We start from the raw sequence: 23,313 nt of genomic DNA, 5'->3' as shown, positions 1-23,313 counted from the left end.
TACACTCCACCCTATCCCTTCCACTGAAGGTAACTAAAATCCCTGGACAGAATGTATGCAGCACCTGAGGGTTGCTCAGGGTGTTAAGTGGCAGCAGACAGATTAGAAAAGGAAATCAGAACTTAAAAAGCACAAATAATCTGGTGCTATTTCCTAGTCATTTTCTTTCCTCCCATCTCCTATCCTGTAATCAAAGGTAGCCCAAATGCTAACAAACATATACCAAGCATGAACAGAAAAGGTTCCAAGAGAAGCACCTTCTCTTTTGAGTCTGAGGTAGGGGAGTGTGTGTGTGTGTGTGTGTGTGTGTGTGTGTGTTTCAGGGGCGGGGAGGAGGGGCAGCCAAGAGGAAGAAAGGACAGAGAGTGGGGAAAAGTCTCCTGGGTTTTTTCCTCTCTCTCATGCCATAGCCTCCAGACAAAACCAAGTCTGCCAGGCAGGCATTCCTTAGAAAGAAAAGGATCCTCTTTAACCATAAGAACCCTGTTCCAAAAGTGCTTGGTAGTGTGGAGAAAATACAGACAGGAAACCCTGTTGATTATTATTATTATTTCTTTTTGTCTATTCTCTTGGCCCCCAAGATAGATTCAGTTGAGGGAAGGACATAGCAAAGGAGGGATAATGAAGCCCAGCTTTCCAGACAGAGGATAAGGAAAGTGGGGCCAGAGCTGTGACCCATAGTACTGGTGAAATTTGCAAAGGAAAGTTCTAGAGAAACAGACCCCATAAAGTTATACATGAACTCCTGGGCTCATCCCTAAACTGTAACATGTGGATCTGACCCTAAATAACATATCAAAGGTCTTGAAAACTAAACTAGGAGGTAGAACCACTAGCCAGGTTTCTGAATAACAGCTTGCACAGTATATAGCCAAACAGTACTAGTGAGGCTTTGAAAACTGGACTGACTTTAGAACCACAGCCCACAGAAGAAGGCTGGTTGGATCTTGTGGCCTGAACCTAACTGGGTCAAATGCACACTAAAACAAAACCACAAATCATTCTCTATAGGATGTAAACAAAACCAGAGACTCATAATATTCAAAGTGTCCAGAATAACTGAACATCTGAAGAATCAAGAAAACTCACCAAGGGAAAAAGTCACTGAACAGATGCCAATATCAAGATGACCCCAATGTTGTAAGTATCAGAGACTAGCTATCATAACCATGTTCCAAGAAGGATTAAATGAATGTAACATAAAATTTCAGCAGGCAAATAAGTTGTAAAATAGAACCAAATGAAAATCTTAGATTGAAAAATACAATAACCAAAAAAAAACAAAAAAAAAAAACAAAAAAAACAAACAAAACAAACAAACAAAAAAAACCTAACTGGATGCCCTCAATAGAAGAATGGAGATGACAGAAGAAAAATTCTATGACCTTGAAGATAAAGCAACAGAAATTATCCAACCAGAAAAAAAAAAAAAAAAAAAAGAGAAAAAGATAGGAAAAAGAAAGAGCCACGCCTCAAGGATCTGTAGGGTAAGGTCTAACATTCATGTCACTGAAATCCCAGAATAACAGAAAGAGAATGAAACCACAAAAGACCCCAAATAGTCACAGCAATCTTGCGAAAGAAGAAGGCCTCACACTTCTGGATTTCAAATTCTATTACAAAACTATAGTAGTCAATCAGTATGGTATTGGCATAAAAAAAAAAAAAAAAAGACTCATTGATCAATGAAACAGAGTAGTGAGCCCAGAAATAAACCCATGAATATGTGGCCAATTAATCTGTGACAAAGGAGCCTAGAATTTACAATGGGGAAAGGACAGTGTCTTCAATTAATGGTGTTGGGAAAACTGCCACTATTTTAGACCATACACAAAACTTAACTCAAAATAAAGGCTTGAACATAAGACCCAAAACCATAAAGTTCCTAGAAGAAAACAGGTGCTAACCTCCTTGACAAAGGTCTTCAGAATGATTTTTTGAATCCTGACACCAAAGCAAAAATAAATAATTCAAAGTATATCAAACTAAAAAGCTTCTGCATCAAAATGAAAAGACAACTTACTAAATGGAAGAAAATATTTACAAATCATATATCTAATGAAGAGCTGACATCCAAAATATAAAGAACTTCTACAACTCAATAACAAACAATCTGGTTTTAAAAAATGCCGAAAGAGGGACACCTGAGTGGCTGAGTCGGTTAGGCAACTGACTTCAGCTGAGGTCATGATCTCATGGTCTGTGAGTTCGAGCCTATGTCAGGCTCTGTGCTGACAGCTCAGAGCCTGGAGCCTGCTTCGGATTCTGTGTCTCCCTCTCTCTCTTCTCCTCCCCACCTTGTGTTCTCTCTATCAAAAATAAATAAACATTAAAAAAATTTTTTTGAAATAAAAAAATGCCAAAAGACCTGAAAAGATATTTTCCAAAGAAAACATACAGACGGCCATCAAGCACATGAAAAGGAGCTCAACATCACTAATCATCAGGGAAATGTGAATCAAAAACAGGTGCAGATCAAAAAGCAACAGAAATAGTAACATCTGGGTAAATATCAACAAATGTTGTCTTCCTCTTGAATACTTAAAATTGTTGATGGTTGAAAACAAAAATTACAAGCTTCTCTGGTAATGTTTTCAATGTGTGTAGATATAATATGACAACCATACCATAGAGGAAAGATAAAGGGACCTATATGGTAGAAGGTTTCTAAGTAAACTAGGTAAAGTATACATACTGTAATCCCTAAAACAAGCATTAATGAAGCCAAAGAGAATAGTCAAAACCGTAATAAATTAGTGAAAAATAGTCCACCTGAAAAGAAAGCAGTAAAGAAGAAACAAAGGAACAAAGTAGAGAAACAGAAAACAAATAATTAAATGACAGATGTAAATGTAAATTAAAAACCAAAACAGCTCCATCTTAAACTCATCAAGTTGGGTACATTAAATATGTATAGCTTTGGGCATGTCAATCATTCCTCAATAAAGTGGTTTAAAAAAAAAAAAGTTAAAGGACAGAAAGAGTAACACCAGGCAGCCACTAACCAAAAGAAAGGTGGAGTAGCTATACTAATATCAAAGTAGACTTGAACACAAAGAATTTATTTAAAATCTATTTCCTCGTGTGCCTGGGTGGCTCAGTTAGCTAAATGTCCAACTCTTGATTTTAGCTCAGGTCATGATCTCACAGTTATAAGATCAAGCTCCACATCAGGCTTGGTGCTGACAGCATGGAGCCTGCATGGGATTCTCCCCACCACCACCTCCTCTCCTCCACTTGTACACTCTATCTCTCTCTCTAAAAATGAAATGAAATAATAAAAACTGATGGAAATGAAAGGAGAAATAAACCCACAATTATAGAGACTTCAGCATTCCTCTCATGTTGACAGAACAAAGAGCAAGAACACCAGCAAAGATATAAAATTTAACATGAGTAGCAATCAAGTGAATCTAATTGACATTTATAGAAATTTATAGAACACTCCACTCAAAAAAGCAGAATACACACTTTCTTCAAATGAACATGGAATATTCATTCAAGACAAACCATATCCAGACCATAAAACAAAGCTTATGAAATTTAAAAAGATTCAAGTCAAACAAAGTATGTTCTCTGACTATAATGGAATTAAACTAGAAATAATTAATACAATATCTGGGAATAACCAAATATTTTATTATATGTAACCTATGGGTTAGAAAAGGAAGTCTTAAGGAAGATTAGGAAATATTTTAAACTGGGGCGCCTGGGTGGCGCAGTCGGTTAAGCGTCCGACTTCAGCCAGGTCACGATCTCGTGGTCCGGGAGTTCGAGCCCCGCATCAGGCTCTGGGCTGATGGCTCAGAGCCTGGAGCCTGTTTCTGTATCTGTGTCTCCCTCTCTCTCTGCCCCTCCCCCGTTCATGCTGTGTCTCTCTCTGTCCCAAAAATAAATAAATGTTGAAAAAAAAAATTTTTTTAACTAAATGAAAAACATCAAAATTTGTGAGACGTAGCTAAAGTACTGCTTAGAAGGGAACTTAGACACTCAAATGTTTGTATTAGAAAATTCTCAAATTAACTTAAGAAATTAGAAAAAGAATAAATATGTGCAACATTATTATTATAATTAACACTGCTGGGTGCCTTGGTGGCTTAGTTAAGCATCCAACTGTGGCTCAGGTCACAATTTCAGGGTTCATGAGTTCAAGCCCTGCATCAGGCTATCGGCTGTCAATGCAGAGCCCACTTCAGATCCTCTCTCTCTCTGCCCCTCACCCACTCATTCTCTTTCACTCTCTCTCAAAATTAAATAAACATTAAAAATAAAATTATTGGGGTGCCTGGGTGGTTCAGTGGGTTGGGCATCCAACTTCAGCTTGGGTCATGATCTCACAGTTCGTGAGTTCAAGCCCCGTTTCGGGTTCTGTGCTGACAGCTCAGAGCCTCAAGCCTGCTTCCGATTCTGTGTCTCCCTCTCTCTTTGCCCCTCCCCTGCTCACACTCTGTCTCTGTCTCATAAATAAATAAATAAATAAATAAATAAATAAATAAATAAATAAATAAATAAATAAATAAATAAATAAATAAATAATATTTTAAGAAACACTACTGTATGCTGTATTTGAAAGCTGTTAAGAAAATAAATCTTAAGGGGTACCTGGGTGACTCAGTCCGTTGAGCATTGACTTGGGCTCAGATCATCCACAGTTCCTGAGTTCAAGCCCCACATCAGGGCTCACTGCTGTCAGCACAGAGCCCCTTTTTCAGATCCTTGGTCACACTGTCTTTGCCCTTCCCCCACTTGCACCCAGTCTCAAAAATAAACATTAAAAAAAAAAAGGAAAAGAAAAAAGAAATCTTAAGAGTTCTCATTACAGGGGCCCCTGGGTGGCTGGGTCGGTTAAGCATCCAACTTCAGCTCAGATCAGTATCTGACAGTTCCTGAGTTCAAGCCCTGCATTGGGCTCTCTGCTGTTAGCAGAGAGCCTTCTTGGGATCTTCTGTCCCCCTTCTCTTTGTTCCTCCCCCACTCACTCTCACTCTCAAAAATAAACAAACATTAGGGGTGCCTGCCTGGGTGCCTCAGTAGGTTAAGCGTCTGACTCCTGCTTTTGCCTCAGGTCACGAGTTCGAGCCCCGCATTGGACTCTGCGCTGACAATGTGGAGCCTGCTTGGGATTCTCTGTCTCCCTCTCTCTGTATCCCTCTCCTGTTCATTCTGTATCTCTCTCTGAAAATAAAAAAAATGAACATTAAAAACAAACAAAAATAAATAAGCAAACATAAAAAAAAAGTGTTCTCGTTACACAGAAAAAAAAATTTTTTTGGTATCTATAGACAATGGACGTTAACTAAATTTACTGTGATAATCATTTCACAATATATAAGTCAAGTCATTATGGTCATGTAGCTTAAACAACATAGTGCTGTATTTCAATTATATCTCGATACAACTGGAGGAAAAAAGAACAAAATAAATTTGAAACAGACAGAAGCAAACAGTAAGAATAGTAATCAATAATAATGAATAGAAAATCGATAGAAGGAAATCAATGGAACCAAGAGCCGATTCTAAGAAAATAAATAAAACTGACGAACTGACAGAAGAAAACAGGAGAAACAAAAACTAGCAATATTAATAATGAAGGAAGGGATATCACTAAACTCTACAAATACTAAAGGGGTAATAAGAAATACTATAGGGGCGCCTGGGTGGCGCAGTCGGTTAAGCGTCCGACTTCAGCCAGGTCACGATCTCGCGGTCCGTGAGTTCGAGCCCCGCGTTGGGCTCTGGGCTGATGGCTCAGAGCCTGGAGCCTGTTTCCGATTCTGTGTCTCCCTCCCTCTCTGCCCCTCCCCCGTTCATGCTCTGTCTCCCTCTGTCCCAAAAATAAATAAATGTTGAAAAAAAAATTAAAAAAAAAAAAAAAGAAAGAAATACTATAAACCCTATGCATATAAATTCAACAACCCCATTGAAAGAGACCAATTTATTTTAAAAATTTTTTATTCTTTTAATATTTATTTATTTTTGAGAGAGATACAGAGAGTGAGCAGGGGAGGAGCAGAGAGAGAGGGAGACACAGAATCGGAAGCAGGCTCCAGGCTCTAAGCTGTCAGCACAGAGCCCAACACAGGGTTTGAACTCACGAGCCCTGAGATCATGACCTAAGCCAAAGTTGGATGCTTAATCAACTGAGCCACCCAGACACCCCGAATTGGACCAATTTCTTGAAAACCACAATCTACTAAAACTGACCCAGGAAGAAAAAAATTGAATAGTTCTCTGTCAATTAAAAAAATGTAATAAGTGACTTCAGATTTTTTTTTTTTTAATGTAAACTCTCTCCCCAACATGAGGCTCAAACTCACAACCCCAAGAACAAGAGGTCATGTTCCACCAACTAAGCTAGCCAGGCATTCAGATTTTAAGTCTTTTTTAAAAAAATCTTCAGGCCTGGATGGTTTCACTGGTGAATTCCACCAAACATTTAAATAAAAAACATTTAAATAAAAAACACCACCAATTCTACATAATCTCTTCCCAAAAAATAGAAGAGGCAGGAACATTTCCCAGCTTATCTTAGGAGTCTAGCATTACCCTGATGCCAAAAGGTAATTTACAATATTCAAAAAGGTGGCTACATGTCCTAAACAACTAGAATGATATAAAACAGCTAGAAAATTCACACCAATCTACAGCAAAGTTCTATGAATTACTAGATTTGCTTGTGATTTGGGGACAAGAGCCCTTGAGGAAGGGAGATCTATAATCTGTTGAATGATCTAGGTTGTCAATTTTGTTCAGCCAAATGCTGGTGTGTGGAAAGGTAGGGGAGTGGGAGTGTACCAACCCCCACCTCCATCAAGAGGTTACTGGTAAACCCACCCATGTTTTCTGGTAACCCAGGAACCATCTATTCTAACCTAAAAATTTCAGAATACAACAAACACCTACAGCTGCATCCCTCATGTTGTCTTTTCTTATTGTACCCTTGGATTAGTTTGAAGAAGTCTGGAAACCTTCTCCAACACTCACTATATAGAGAATTAAGGACAAGATTACAAGATTAGTCTGTGTTGGAATTTAGCCATGAGGTTTAGTTCCTGATGAACCAACCAGAGCATGATTGTTAAAACTGCTGTGCAGAGTCCCCAAAGTGAAGAAAATCACCTAATCGCATCTTGTATGGGAAGAGGCCATGACCACTGCCACCTGTTAAAGAACAGAACTAGGAAGGCCACAGGGAGCCCTGCAAGCTTTACATCACCTATCACCCTAATTTCTTTGAGACAAGACATCCTGTAGGAATTGAACTGACTCATTCAGAATTCCCAGGTCCAACATCATCCATAACCACTTCTGCTTCCCGTTCAGCTCCATTTCTTTAAAAGAAGTTATACAGGGGTTTTTCTGGGCTATCAAGAAATCTAACTGGGGATGAACATTTTATATCATTTTCTGAGTCTACCTCATTCTACTTCCGAGACAATAAACATCACTGCTCACTGAAACTGTAACATCCATTAGTGGCTATTTAGATCTGCAATTAAACAAATGTCAGAAACATTACTGAGAAGTTATCCAGAAACTGTCCCCTAGTTTAGAATTTAACCCATGACTCCTACTGCTACTCAGAACCTTTAAATGTTAGAATGAAAAAGCCTCTAAATGTAACCAAGGATTACAGCATATCACGCCAGATGACAGCATATGCATGTCCTCTTATCAGATCTCTTTTCTAACTGGACGATAAATAAAGCTATTAAAACCCTGCTCCACAGGTATATCATAAAACAGATAAGCAATACTCTCTTTCTTATCTTTTAAAGAGTAGCCCAGGCATCCTTGACAGCAGTAGTGGAAGCAGAAAATGTTTATAAATACAATTCTGATGTCAGACTCTGGAGGAAGCAAACTTTGGCACCTATCATTAGGATACATTAAAACCTGGATTTTAATTTTAGTCGTTTATCTCCAACTTGTAACATTTTCCTGCTTTGTGGATTTGCATCCTTATCTCCTCCGCTAATAACATCACGTGGATTGCTTTGTTTTTACCCCAAAACAAAGTAAAGCACTTAGAAACACTGCTTATTTTTTAAAATATTAAAGGTACTAAATCTCTAAAAACATTTTTAAACTAGAATACATCAGGTCTTGCAGCTGTTTATTCATGTATCAGTAGAGACATCTCTGCTTCTACATTTATTAGTTTGGCAGTACAGTGGTATGGCTGCAGAAAATGCCATGGCCTGAATACATTTATTTCCCTTTCAATGGCTATTTTTCACCCTCTGGCTCTCTCTGGGTGTCCCTGAAGAAACACCAAACATGCCAAAGCTACTCCATTAGCCTACTCAGTGTTATCAGCATCGCTTCAAACTGAAACTCAGCTCTTAAATGATGGACAGTCATGAAAAACTGAGTCATTGTACAGTGCTCAAGTTCCAAATTGCTGTGTCTTCTAAATGCTAACATCATTATTTATTCAGTAGCTGTCTACAACCCCACTTACTACCATCCAGGTAGGGAGCCTGGCAGGGAAATAAAAATGCACAAGGGGTTGGAGTGTCAAGAATGTTTTCCAGTTATATGTGACTCCTGCATCAAGAATACATCATTGTTATTAGCTAGGACACATTCCACTGACTTACACTATTAATAACAATAGTAATAATGTTAACAGCAACATGACACCATTCACTTTACTGGCCTCATTTTACAGAAAAGGAAGCTTGAGAGCAAGGTCACAAAGTCACACACACAGCAGGAAAACTGGGATCTGAACCCAAGTCTGAGTTTCAAAACCTTTATTCTACTTTCTACTTGAGTAAAATGCTTCACACATTTGAGAGTTATCTGTTGATAAATAAGCAAAGATTTTTATTTGTACAGAAGCTTGTAGTCCACGTTAGGGTGCCCAAACACAGGAACAACAAAAAAAACCTCAATGGTCAATTGAGAGATTATAAATAGATACTATACTAAGCATACGTAGTAAAATACAAATTTAGTATTCCACCAAGCCGAAACTAGTCACTACTACCAAGTTTACCAACAGGAAGACAAAACAAATAGACCAGTAAATTTTTCAGTTAAGTTGCCCCAAGCACCCTAGCACATCTGTAATGGATTATGGCAAAGGACAGTCTGATTTTAATTTCTCTCACAATGACAGAACCTTCATCAAGAATCAGAAATTGGTCCCTAGTGGCCAGCAGACCTCCATCCTGGAACTCAAAATCCTTTCATCCTCCTCCAAAACTGAATCCCTATTCAGTGCTTACTTGAGGGGTGAGGGAGGATCCATTTCATCTGCCATCTAACTGGAGCACATGCTCCTGCCCTTCCCCCCCAAATATCACATCAATCACAGTGATAATTATCAACTATGGAGCATTTATGCCAGCTACTATGCTGATTTATCTTACCTTACACCATGAGCCCATGGGACAACTACTCTCATTCCCAAATCACCAATGAAGAAACTGAAACTTGGAGGGGGGCAGAGAGCTCTAACAGATATAGAATTCAAATGTAGGCTTGTCTGACTCAACATACTTAAACAATACCCTACAGTGCTTGACTCTAGTAAGTCAATAATTATGGAGCACCTCCTGAGTCAAGCACAGAGATACGTTTAGGGGATATAAACAAGAAGTCTGCAGTCTGTAAGTAGAAACAGATAAAAAGATATAAAATTGGCACAAATAAACACAATTTTTAACAAAGCGCTATGAAAAGAGAGCAAGGGCAATTAACTTTGCCTGGGAAAAGAGTTAAGGCAAGGCTCCACAGATATGGGACCTAAACTATGTGTAAGACAGTGCTGTCTAAGGGAAAAGGAGGACCAGGAGATAATGTATTGCAGACAAAGGAAAATGGCTTGGTATCTTGGGTGTCTCATTCTCCATCATTAACACGGTCTAACATGTATTTCAAAGCCTGCTTCCTCTTTCTGCTCACAACCATCTTGCAAATTTAAGGCCCAGTCCAAAGTCTGCCACGCATGCGTGCGTACGCGCACACGCGCCCGCGCGCGCACACACACACACACACACACACTCAAACCACTAAAATTTACAAGTGTTCCTAGGAAGTATAATACAGAAAAGTATTACAACAACCAGTAAAATAGACTTAAAGTATTTGGCAATGAATTGCCAAAGAAAGCTAAAAATGCCTAAGGAACACCACAAGAGGTGATATCAAATTTCTCAAGTAGTCTGAGTCACAGGACTTGGAAAAGTTGTACTATATCAAGTGGCAAACCAAGGTCCTAAAGGATTTGTCTGTAAACAGGATTCATCATAGCTCACCTTTTTTATGGAACAGAACATCCAGGCTGCGTTAGAGTTGCATTCCAGATCTATCTCAAAACTGTGTCACTTGAGCTCTTTTTACCTTTTATAAGCCAGTGAGTATCTATTTAACAAGGAGACCAAAAGAATCATACAATGCTTCGTATGTGAGTGCACTTCATAAAACAATCAACTGTTTCAATAAATAAATAAATAAATAAATAAATAAATAAATAAATAAATAAATAAAAAGGTTTTCACTGAATACCCCTTCTGCATTGTAGAAAAGGACAGTTAAGAAACAGTAGGATGTCTAGGAATATTCTTTGCATTAACTACCCTTAAGAATGACATGGCAGAGATGGTACAGCCAGTTCCTTTTTGTTATATGATAATGTCCACATGTTCTAAGATGAACAGGTGTCTTTGAGCACTGTTAAGTCCACAAAAGACTGCACTAAATAAATCTCTTAGCAGATATCAGACAGCCTAACTGGGATAGGAGGACTGAGGATCACACTGCGTCTTTTCAATCACACAGTAAAATAATCAGTAATGTGACCCAAGAAGAAAGAAAAATGATATCCTGAGTCTAAGACTACTACATGTTGACCCAGCACCTAAAAAAAATCACAACTGAAATCCCAAGACATCAGGTATCCTTTATGTTTAAAGCACAAGATATTATACATACCAGCTTTTCTCTTCAGTAGAAAGACAGCATACAAAATTAAATCAGACACTTTCCAGGGATAGAACATTCCTCTTTAAATTAAATCAGGAAGACTTCCAAGCCTACAAGAGCCTCAGCCACTCTGAATATACAACCTTCATTCAGCTGCCTCAAGGGCCTATGGATTAGGACGTCTTCTGGGCAGCCTGCAAACTGGGCACAGACTAATGTACATAGCCCCATAAACAAATCAAGATAGCTCAACTGAAATTCTGGAAGAGTGGAGAACATTTTGTTTACTCCTTGCTTATAAAACATTTGCAAAATAAGTTATCAGCAGAATAGGATAATTGACACAAATCAGAAGGAAGAAAATATTCTACAACGTTCTTTAGAAGAAAAACCAGGATTGAATTCTCAACTACTTCTTAAGTCCCTTACTACTAAGATAAAGATATGAAATGATGACATTTTAATTCTCAGTTTTAGTCCCACTATATCTAAAAATAATAGAATGAATGCCCTTCCCAAATACAAATCCTTTATACCATTAATCATATAATACATTTTATACTCAATTCATCCTTATCTCTTCTAAACTCATTCTCATTCTCTGCCCCATTTCCACTACTTGATCCCACAGCCATATTCCCCAACATTCACTCAACTCCTTACAAATCCCCCTTTGCCCTGCAAATCTGATTTGACCACTAAATTGTACCTATTCTACTTCCCTAATAAAGCTCATCTTTTCCTTACTCCTTAACTCCCCCCCCCCACCACCCCATTACCTCTCAATCAGACCTTTGTAATGATCTTGTGACCAACTTCCTTTTCACTGGTCTACTAAATTAATCCGTTGGAAAACAGTCTTACTTCATTCCCCCAAACAAAAATCTTCAATGGCTCCCCAGGCATACAGATCTACTTTTCCAGTCTCTTGTTTTCTCCTTCATGCAAGTCACACTTAATTCAACAAAATTTCTTGCCTTCAGTTGTGTCTTTGCTACTTCCACAGTTCCTTCCTGAACATCTTTTCTTCCCTCCATAATACAGGAAGATGCACAAGTAAAGGAATGTCTGTTTTGTTCCTCGTTATATCTATGCTACCTACAACACTGCTTCTTCAAATACTCATTGATAAATGAAAACCACTCTGCTCTCAAAGCTCCCCTCAGTGGCCATTCCCACCATGGTCCCACTAAACCGACTTTCTAAAACACCCCTGAAGTCTTAGTGAGGTCAGGGTAAAGAGATTCCCAAAGCATTTTGTGCCAGTCTTAAGGCACTTAACATTTCTGTTCTATACATGGCTACTATGAGGCACATACTCCAGCAAAACAACCTTATCTGATACACTTATGAATCATCTATCATAATGCCTTGCACACAATTTAAGAATACATAAAATAGTTTGTTTTATATACATTCACTCAATATTTAGAAAACCTATTATACGCAGGGCATAGTGCTTTGTACTTAATACAGTACTGAAAAAAGGACAAAGCTCTATCCCTATGTAATTTACATCCATAAAAGAACTTACATTCATAAAAGAGACAAAGACAATAAACAAGATAATTTCTTTAAAAAAAAATTTTTTAACGTTTATTCATTTTTGAGACAGAGAGAGACAAAGCATGAATGGGGGAAGGTCAGAGAGAGAGGGAGACACAGAATCTGAAACAGGTTCCAGGCTCTGAGCTGTCAGCACAGAGCCCGCCGCGGGGCTCAAACTCACGGACCGCGAGATCATGACCTGAGTCAAAGTCAGATGCCCAGCCGACTGAGCCACCCAGGCGCCCCCAAGATAACTTCTTAAGGTGGTATGTGTGGTGAAAATTATGACGGAGGTGATATGATCAATCCTAACTTGGGAAATTACATGCTACAGACAGGGTGAGAGGAGCATGGAAAGGTTAAAACTGGTCAAACTGGCCCATCTTCAGGCACTCCAAAGAAAATTGCAAAAACAAAGTCTTAGGCACAAATATTTCATCACTGAACAGTGGAAAACAATGCCTGCAACGAAACTATAAATATATAGATAAATTAAAGCCTCTAGCATCCATTTCATTCAATATTCTTTAGAAAAGGATAGATGCTGGTGTCCTGGATTGAGGCAGAAGGGGATCAAAAGTTCCATCTTGAGCTGATTAAACTTGAGTTGCCTATTAGCCATCAAAGTAGATAAATCAAATAGACTACATGAGATGACTAAGTATGTACAATATGATCCTGTCACTGTTATCAAGAAAGCATATACTGGGCACTGTGCTAAATGAAAGAAGTCAGAAAGAGAAAGACACTTCTATGTGGAATCTTTAAAAAAAAAAAAAAAGGGGGGGGGGGAGTACTCACAGAGAACAAATGGTGGTTGCCAGAGGCAGGGAGTAGGGGGATGAGAGGAAACAGGTGACAGGCGAAGGGGCCAAAAGGTACAATCTTCCAGTTATAAAATAAATAAGATGTAATGTACAGCACAGTAACTGTAGTTAATAATACTACACTGCATATCTGAAAGCTGCTAAAAAGTCTTAAAAATTCTCATCACAAGAAAAAAAAAATTTTTAACTATGCATGGTGATGGATGTTAACTAGACTTACTATGATGACCATTTTGCAATATATACAAATATGCAATCATTACATTATACACCTGAATGTAATATGTTATATGTTAATTATATCATAACAAAAAAGTATATTATTTGTGTGTGTGTATGTATATATATATATATATGTATATGTATATGTATATAAATAAAGGGATAGGGAGAAAATTGGAAGGATATACAGTTTAATAATGATTAGGTCCTAATGGTATTAAAGATGAATTTTTTATTTGTGTATCTATACTCTCTTTTTATAGTTTTTTAAACATTTATTTGAGAGAGAGAGTGCGCATGTGCACAAGCAGGGGAGGGGCAGAGAGAGAAGAAGAGAGAATCCTAAGCAGGTTCCAAAGCCCAACACAAGGCTCAAACCCACAAACCAGGAGATCATGATCTGAGCTAAGTCAGATGCTCAACCAACTGAGCCATCCAGGTGCACTGTATCTACCCTCTTTTTTTAAAACAATATGGATTATGTGTATTATTTTTAAGAAACAAATGTTTTAAGTTTTTTAATTCAGCCACTGAAGAAAATAATACAATTAAATAAAAAAACTAAAACCTGGGAGTGAAACAGCTAGATTTTGGAGGAGAAAAAAAGTGGGTTTCTTCCATTTCCTGGTTTTTCCTCTGATAAGAACTATTTAAAAATAATGAAGTCAATATATTGCATTCAAACGTTCTCTAGACAAAATGAGCTGTCAGGAAAAACTGGGTCTAGTGATCAGTGTCTAAACGGGACCTTAAGTCACCTTCAGAGAGGAAACTCTGCCAAAAGCTCTTTCTGGTACAGGCTGCATGCACCCTCAAGGGCCCACTTCTCATCTAAGAGAGGATGGCCTACCACACAGTCTACTGCCTGGTGGGGCTTGCAAATTTATGGCTGTCAACAGTGATTAAACCCATTCTAATCATAAATCTTCGTTCAAAAATCAAAGCAAACACATGTAAATGGATGCCAATAGTATGGTCTTAACCAAATTTACAATGACAATCCAAGCATACACTTGTACACGGCACCTCAATTCTAGAGGGCAGGTAGTACTGCCAAGGGCCACTCTTTTCTTCCTGTTGGGATCAGTCTACTTCTCCACCTAGTACCATAAAGCTGCATTCTTAACTCACATTCTTAACACTATGCTACAGTTTGCAAACTTAACTATGAAAATGGGAATATGGGTTCATAAAGACATTTTTCTTCATTTTTTATTGTGAGTAAGTCTACTTGAAAATATATTTGAGCATCTAATAAGTGCCAGGCACTGTTTCAGGGAATTGGAATATATCAGTGAACAAAAGCAACAAAAATCCCTGACCTCAAGGAGAGCACAATACAATAACCTAGTGGTTAACATTTATGAAGCACTTTCATAGTATATGCTTTGTTTTGAACACTGTTCAAAATGTTTTATAAATATTAACTTATAACGACTCTATGAGGGAGAACTACTATTATTCCCATTTTACATTTAAGGAAACAGACATTGAGGAGTTAAATAACTTGCCAAAAATAACACAAGTCAAAGAATAAGGATTTGAACCTCAACAGTCTGGCTCTCAATTATTAACTTCTATGCCATTCTAACTCCTGCAGCCACTTAAACATATTCCAAATAAACTCATTCATACCACACTCAGATGCCAACAAATGTAGGCTCAAATATATTCTTCAGTAATACTACTTTGGTAAGTCTAAAGTAATTGTTATCAAGTAAACTGGTTAAAAAGACACTTTTAGGATTATTTTGCCAATCATAATCCAAGTTTGTCTTTTTTTTTTTTTTAATAACAAATGATTACTTTTCCAACCTAGTTTAGAAGGAAAGGCTTCAATTTTCAAGCAGAAATGTCACTACTCTGATACCTGAAACCTAAAACTATTTTGCCAGAATTTTATTTTTTTAAAAATACAGCATTCTTAGAGATGATTTTAAAATGAACCCTAAAGCATATAATTAAATTAAATTAACCCTAAAGTTTAGATTTAATACAAAAAAAAATTCCTTTCGGGATATGAAGAACGTAATTCTAGCGAATAAAACTAGACAAACTATGAAATCCGATCCAAATACAAGATCCAATGTCTAATTTAAGAAACAGTGTAACCTTTAAAAAAATAGCACAATAGAATATAAGCTTTGTGGTTTTGACTTTGAAGAAAGAAATTAACTCACATTATTTCATTAGAGACTCCAATTTTGGTTTGCTACATCTTAGAAAAACTAAATGTCTGAGTGAAATAAGTCAGTCAGAGAAGGGCAGATATCCTATCCTATGTTTTCAGTCATAGGTGAATCTTGAGAAACTTAACGAGTCTGTGGGGGAAGGGACAGGGGGAAAAACAGTTACAAACAGAGAGGGAGGGAGGCAGGCAACCCACAAGAGACTCTTAAATACAGAGAACAACCTGAGGGTTGATGGACGGGTGGGGGAGAGGGGAAAAGGGTGATGGGCACCGAGGTGGGCACTTGTTGGGATGAGCACTGGGTGTTGTATGTAAGCCAATTTGACAATAAATTATATTAAAAAAAAAAAAGAAAAACTAAATGACTTAAATTGTCATTTAATTTTGCCCTATTGAGCAAGTAAGTTAGTATTTTTCTATGGTTTTTTTCATATATGACGACAAAGGACATGAATCAACTTTTATAATCATAAATGATATCCAAGTTATTCATTCAAAACAAGTCATATACTAGGGGCACCTGGGGGGTTCAGTCAGTTAAGTCTCAGGCTCATGATTTCAGCTCAGGGCATGATCTCATGGCTTGTGAGATCCAGCCCCACATCAGGCTCTGCTGGGATCTGTGCTGATAGTGCAAAGCCTGCCTAGGATTCTCTCCCCCTCTCTCCACCCCTCCCCTGCTCCAAGGTGTTCTCTCTCTCTCTCCTCTCTTGCTCTCTCTTTCTCAAAATAAATAACCATTAAAACACACACACACACACACACACACAAATCATATGCTATAGCCCTCAAAAAGTGGTCTCCTTAGCAAACGCTCTTAGATTCTGATTTAGAAAAGAATATTTAGCAGACACCCTCCCGCCCACCAAGAAAAGGCAGCATCACACCATAATAGGCCAAGATTAGGTAAGGACTGCGTGGAAATATGCCAGATTCCTGGAATACAAACTCCTAATGCAATCCACCAGTAAGTTGAAAACAAATTAGATGCAGATAGCTAAAGGGGATGAGCTGTATTTATAAGACTTGCCTGCAAAGTTCAATAAAAAAGAAAATTGAAAAAGGAATTATGTTCTCTATAGTCTCAGTCTTAGCAGTTGCTGAAACATAAAGATACTTCTTTAAACATTAAACACAGAAACAGAGCAATTACCTAATAAAATAGTTTAAAAATACTGCTGGTTTACTTATCAACAAAACTAAATATGTTTTTCCCTAAAAATAACAAAGAACAAGTGCTTAGCTTAATTCCAACTTTATACATGAAATCTATTCATAAGACATTGTCAGTAGCGCATACTTTCTGGACAGCAATTTGTCCATTTGGCATGAAATACGTTTCTATCTTCTGACCCCATGATGTAACTCTGGAACCCATCCTTAGGAAATGCAGATCAAATTGATACACAATAGCAAAACCCTGGAAACTACCCAAATGTCCAATAATAAGGAAATAATCAAATATATTATGGTATAGCCACATGAATGCCATAACATAAATTATAAAGGCACTAAAATGGTTTTACACACAGAAATATGCATACACCATAATTTAAAAAAAAAACAAACTAGGTATCATCTCAAAACTTTTTAAAAAAAAGTTTAAAGTTTTTTTTTAAGTTGAAAGGCATTTCAATGCATACATTTAAAAAGGATAAAAAGGGAATACTTTTCTTTTAACTTTATTTATCTTGAGAGAGAGAGAGCAGGGGAGGGACAGAGAGAGAGGGAGAGAGACAGAATCTTAGGCAGGCTCCACAATGTCAGCCCAAAGCCAGGGGCTTTGGGAATATTTTGAAACGCTGACAGTTAGTTAACCTTGGATGATGAAGATAACAAGTGGTTTCTTCTACTTTATACTCCTTTTTCAAATTTCTACTCATGACCCTGTATTATATTGCAAATCAGAAAAAAATTCTTAAAACAACATTTAAGTAACTAGTTTTTATAGCTGTGATGCATTTTGTATCCATGTTCACTTACCACCCACTTTTATCTTTGAGAAAGTTAAAAAGGGCTTCAAATTGTGAGATATATTCTAAGTCAGCAATTTAGAAATTCTTTCTTTGTTTTGGAATGTTTATTTATTTTGAGAGAGAGAAAGAGAGTGCACACAAGCTGAGGGAGGGGCAGAGAGAGAGTGAGAGGGAGAGAATCTCAAGCAGGCTCCACACTGTCAGCATAGAGCCCAATTTGGGGCTGGATCTCACAAACCATGAGATCATAACCGGAGCCATGATCAAGAGTTGGACACTTAACCAATGTGCCACCCAGGCACCCCTGTCAATAATTTAAAATGCATTATTGCACCACCTTCTTCATGAGAACATGTGGCTTTTGAGATTCTAGGTCTGCATGGCAGAAATAATGGCAACAGGGGTGAAAGATAAAGAGCCTAGAAGAGAAGCTCCTTGGCAGGATGCCTCGGGTTCCACAATTCCTAACGTGAATTGGAAGACTACCTCGTTGGAAGACTAGTTTCTACAGTAAAATTTCAAATTTACTAACCTTTAGACTTCAGCTACATTGTATTTTCTTTAAAAACCGTTTTTGCCATTCTTGCCCTAAAGTAACTAAATAATAAACACTAATCAAACCCAGAATTATTTCTGTTTTTTTAATGTTTATTTTGATAGAGAGCCCGCATGTGGGGGGAGGGGTCAAAGAGAAAATCCCAAGCAGGCTCCCAGCTGTCAGCACAGAACCATGAGATGATAACCCAAGCCAAATCAAGAGTAGGATGCTTAACCAACTGAGCCCCTATTTCTGCTTTTTAAAGAAAACAGACATAGCTCAATAACCCAACAATGCCTGTTAGCCAGTTATTTAAATGTCCAAACAATATTCCACTATTCCTACTTTACACAGATGCTCATTACTTCCTCTAATCCATATCCTCAAATATAAACACACACACATATATACAAATAGTCCTCAAATGTCAATCAACATGCTTAAGATACTTGGATTTAAAATGTTATCCAGATTTGGGGCACCTGGGTGGGTAGGTGGCTGAGCGTCCAACCATGACCATCAGGTCCCGATCTTGCAGCTCGTGAGTTTGAGCCCCGGCATCGGGCTTGCTGCTGTCAGCATGGAGCCCACTTTGGATCCTCAGTCCCCTCTCTCTCTCTGTCCTCCCCTGCTTGTGCTCTCTCTCAAAAACAAATAAAATAAAATAAACCTTTAAAAAATAATAATAAATAAAATAAAGTGTTATCCACATTCATAAGAAGAGTGTATTTATGTACAAATACATGAAAAAACGATATTTAAAGGATTAAGATTTCCCAATCCACAGCTCTAGGATTCTAATCTCAGCTAGATCCTACAGAGGCAGATAAGAAAAGTAGAAAATACACTGGCCCTACATTCTAATTTTATCTCTGCTAATTAGCTTTGTTGCCTTAGGAATTTCACTTATTTTTCTGGATCTTCTAGCTACATCTATAAAATGAGAATAAAATTAGACCACTTAATTAGTTTCTAGAAACTCTAAAAAAAAATTATTCTACGTTCAAATTTCTACAATCTTTCAAAATATCTCCTTTTCCTAATTCTTGGAAGTTAATAAACTTTTCCTTGAATAACCTGGGGAGGAGCACTAATACTTCATAAAAATGTAGACAAATTTTTATACTACTCATTTCAAAAATACACAGTGTCTATAAAATTTAGCCTATAACACGTTGGTAAATCCTACTAAACATTTCTTAGTAATTATCTTATAACCCATGTTAGAGTCTCTGTTAAAAATAAAGATTACTCAACATAAATTACACATATAGGACACATGATTTATTATGCAATAACTGCCAGAATACTTAGCAATGGGCAATATTTCATTCCCTAACACTAATGAGAAAATTAAATATTAGAGGGGTTTCTTTTTTTAATGTCCAAAACAAAGAATACAGTATGTACGTTAAGGGTCTCTGTATAAAAATACCAGATAAAATGGAGTCTCACTGAAGTTTTAAAATCACAAGAATATAAATTTTAAGACTGAACCTCTCTGTAAATAAACTGCCTAATTTCAGAATGGACCAAACCCTACACAAACCTCTCTAGTAAGTTAAATGACATTTATGAAATTTTTCATAACTTTTAAGGCAGAAGACAGAGCCACATTTTATGTTTACAAAAAGTTGATTTTTACCTGAAGAAAACTGCCTTCACCTAAAGCTTTTCATGCCTAAGTTACCTGTTGAATGTGAGTAAATAAATGGCCAACTTTCTAAAGTGACACACTCAACCCATGTGTACTTGTGAGTCTATAAATCAGACATTTTATGCAAAATACAAAGAACAGTGCAGTTAATTTTTTTAAAGACAAGGCTAAATTCACTATTCTGGAAACTTTGTTTTTATCGAAAAGTCTGCAACATCACCTTTATTTATTAACCTTTTCCTCACCCTCAATATAGTCTATGATAATCACAGGTTAGGTTAGAGTTGTTTTTTTTTTTTTTTTTAAGTGTGAAATTTATTAAGGTCTCTTTTTGTCAGCATCTTAAGGGTTACCACCACTTACAGTCCAGAATTTTTTCTAAACCAAACCTACCCATATAATTATAATTTAAAAAGAATAGGCTAGGGGCACCTGGGTCAGTCAGTGAAGAGTCCTACATCAGCTCAGGTCATTATCTCACAGTGGTGTGTTGAGTTTGAGCTCAGAGCCTGGAGCCTGGTTCGGATTCTCTCTGCCCCTCTCCCGCTTTTACTCTAGTACTCTCTCAAAAATAAACAAACGTTAAGAAAAAAGAAAAGTCTAATGTAAAAAAAAAAAAATAGTGGCACCACTGGTTCACTTTAAGTTCAACAGCACTGCAGAAGCTCAGTTGTTAAAATAATCTAATACAATGTAAAAAAAACCAAACAAAACAAAAACGGGGGGTCGGGGGGAGTACATGATGTGATCATTTGCCACAATCCATAAATCCGCTACTGGAGCCCAGGTTTGGATAAATTAGATTCAAAGAAGGAAATGACCACAGCTAATTCCCTTCTGAATGTTTTTCAAAACACTGTTTCTGCATTAAAGGAGTGTATCCGCTACAAATAACAACAGCTACCACCTACCTAGCCCCTTCTTTGGGCAGGCATAGTGCTGGTCACATCTGTCATTTCATTTACTCCCCAGAACAACTCTTTAAGAAGCACATTATTATCTCTACTTCAAAGATGAGAAAGCAAGGACTGAAAGAGGATACAAGGCTGCTAAGTGGCAGAGCCAGACTGCAAAGCTGGGGCTCCTTCTCTTCAAAGTTCTTGCTCATTATATTAAGCTACAATGTCTACAATAAAAATAAATAAATAAATAAATAAGCATGATGTTCATGCCTATGTCTCTAGAAGTTCTTCAGAGATTTACTAAACCTTTTCAGACTTCCAACGCATAACTCCTTCTCTGCAACAAATACAACTAAATGTAGTGATAGACCTACACCTACACTGTATATTAATTCGGTTTTGTCAAAAGGATAGGGTTTACAAGGAAACTTTCTTATCTCAAGGGATACCAGAAAATGTATAGCGAACTGAGGTCTTATCTTTTCCCCATCATACAAAAGCTCTACTTTGGATACTGAATCCAAAGTTGGTTTTTTTTTTTTTTTTTTTTACTGTGTCATCACATACACATTCCACTCCACTATACCTGTTGAAAAGATAGTCATCTCAAGCCAAAAAATAAATAAATAAATAATTTAAAAAACCTTATCACAAAAGGAGCCAAACAAGTGGGTAAATTTTCTTTATACTTATACGCAACATTCTTCAAAGGAAGTTTGGATCTCTGCTAATCTTTTTCAAGTCTTACTCCTGCTACTCTATTACTGGAGGACTAAGAGTCACACGTTACCTATTTTCTCCCACAAGGGAGCTGTGTTTCAATCGTTCCTGTAACCAAACCAGTTGGGCAACTAGTCCATTAAATAAGGATTTCAACCACCATCTAGAAGACGGAAGGACGGCTGCCATCTCTCTTTAGAATAGTTCTAAAGCTCATCCCTGACAAGTACAAGCACCTATCAACTAAGAGTGAGTCACATCGACTCCTGGCTTCTAAAGATTGAGGAGAATCTCTCTTATCCCTTCCCCAACTAACCACCCAGGCAAAATTTAATAATCATCCTTCCACACAATCACTGCTGAATCAACACCACACTAGGTTCCCAGGGCAATTTCCATCCCAGACACCCCATTTCCTGGATCTGGAAAAAGCTATGCTCCTGCCCAGTCACTTCCCTGCCCTCCCCTTCAAACAAGAAACACTCTCACAAAAGACCAACTCCCCCTTTCCCAAGAAAGTTAAGTGACTACAGATCCATCTCTTCCGACCACTGGGAAAGCAGAGCCCCCGAACTGCTTGGCTAAGTAAAGGCTGCGAACTACTGTGGACCAGACTGGCTGGAAGTGTTTCTCCCCAGTCTCTCCCGCAACGAGCCCGGCAGCAATGAACTCGATCTCGCCCCCTCCAAGGGGACCGACTGAAAACCAGTAACTGAGTCACAAGGAACCAGCTGCCCACAAAATCCGGGAAGGGGCCCACAACGCTCCCCTGCTTTCCTCGCGATGGGCTCTCCGTCCCGAGCGGATACTGGAGGGACGCTCTCGAGTCTTACTCATGCGTTCTCACGGGACTGACAGCTCGCCAAATCCCCCCCTCCTGGGAAGGGACAGGCCGGAGTTAAGCCTTCAGGTGCCCCCCCCACCCCACCCAACACACACACCCAGAGCAAGCCCCAAGGAAATCCCAATCCTGAAAAATGTGACAAGGCCGATTTTACCCTTTCCAAGCCGCGGCCGCGTCGAGGACCCAGCCCTTTGTAGAACACGACTAAATGGAATTAACCCTTCGGCGGCCGAGCTCAGCGCTACGCCTCAGGCGCCAACACGCGCGAACTCCAAACCCCGGCCCCGGCCGAGGCGACAGGAACGCCTTGTTGCCTCCAGCCCTCGTCCCACTCGCCCCATCGCGCTGAGGGGAGCCCCGGCCACGGGCTTCGGGCCAGCACCGGGCCGGACTCGCGGGCTGCGGCGCCCGGGGCGGGCGAGCCGGCGGCACTCACCGCGATGACATTGACGAAGGTGGTCTTGCCCGAGTACTGCAGCCCCACCAGCGTCAGCTCCATCTCCTCCTTCCAGAAGAGCGAGCGGAACCAGTCCAGCAGGCGGGAGATGAGCGCCAGCATGATGGCGGCCGGGAGCGAGAACGGACGCGCGGGCGCGGACAGCAACAGCGACGGCCTGCACACGAGCGGGCCTCAGCCCGGACCCCTCAACGGCTCCTCGGGGCCGCGGCGCACCACTGGCGGACACGGGCGGGCGGCGGCGGCCGAAGCCAGGAAGCCGAGCGGGTCATATGACTCGCCCTACCCTCCGCCCCCCCCCCCCCCACGCTCGTCCCCGCGCCACCGTCGGCGCCCACGGCAAGAGCGGCGTGGCCGGTCCGGCCACACGCGTCTGCTGCCTGCAGCGCCACCGGCTGGAGCCTCCCTGCAGCGCGGCTGACCCTGCTCCCTTTCGACCACACCTCCCTCGCCCAGTAATGTTGGTTGGTTCACACTCATCATTCATTCTACATTC

At 39.0% G+C, this 23,313-nt stretch overlaps 1 protein-coding gene across 1 annotated transcript in view; it reads right to left on the bottom strand.

Moving 5' to 3' along the window:
- Positions 1-23,103, bottom strand: part of ARL8B (ADP ribosylation factor like GTPase 8B) — a 49,469-nt gene extending 26,366 nt beyond the window's left edge. The window contains exon 1 of the mRNA XM_003982443.5: positions 22,797-23,103. Coding sequence (XP_003982492.1) covers positions 22,797-22,919 — 123 coding nt within the window. The 5' untranslated portion in view covers positions 22,920-23,103. The remainder of the gene's footprint in view (positions 1-22,796) is intronic.
- Between the last annotated feature and the right edge of the window lie 210 nt (positions 23,104-23,313).

The sequence above is a fragment of the Felis catus genome, chromosome A2 (genome assembly GCF_018350175.1).
Source record: "Felis catus isolate Fca126 chromosome A2, F.catus_Fca126_mat1.0, whole genome shotgun sequence".
NCBI lineage: Eukaryota > Metazoa > Chordata > Mammalia > Carnivora > Felidae > Felis > Felis catus.
This window is presented reverse-complemented; position numbering and strand designations above follow the sequence as displayed.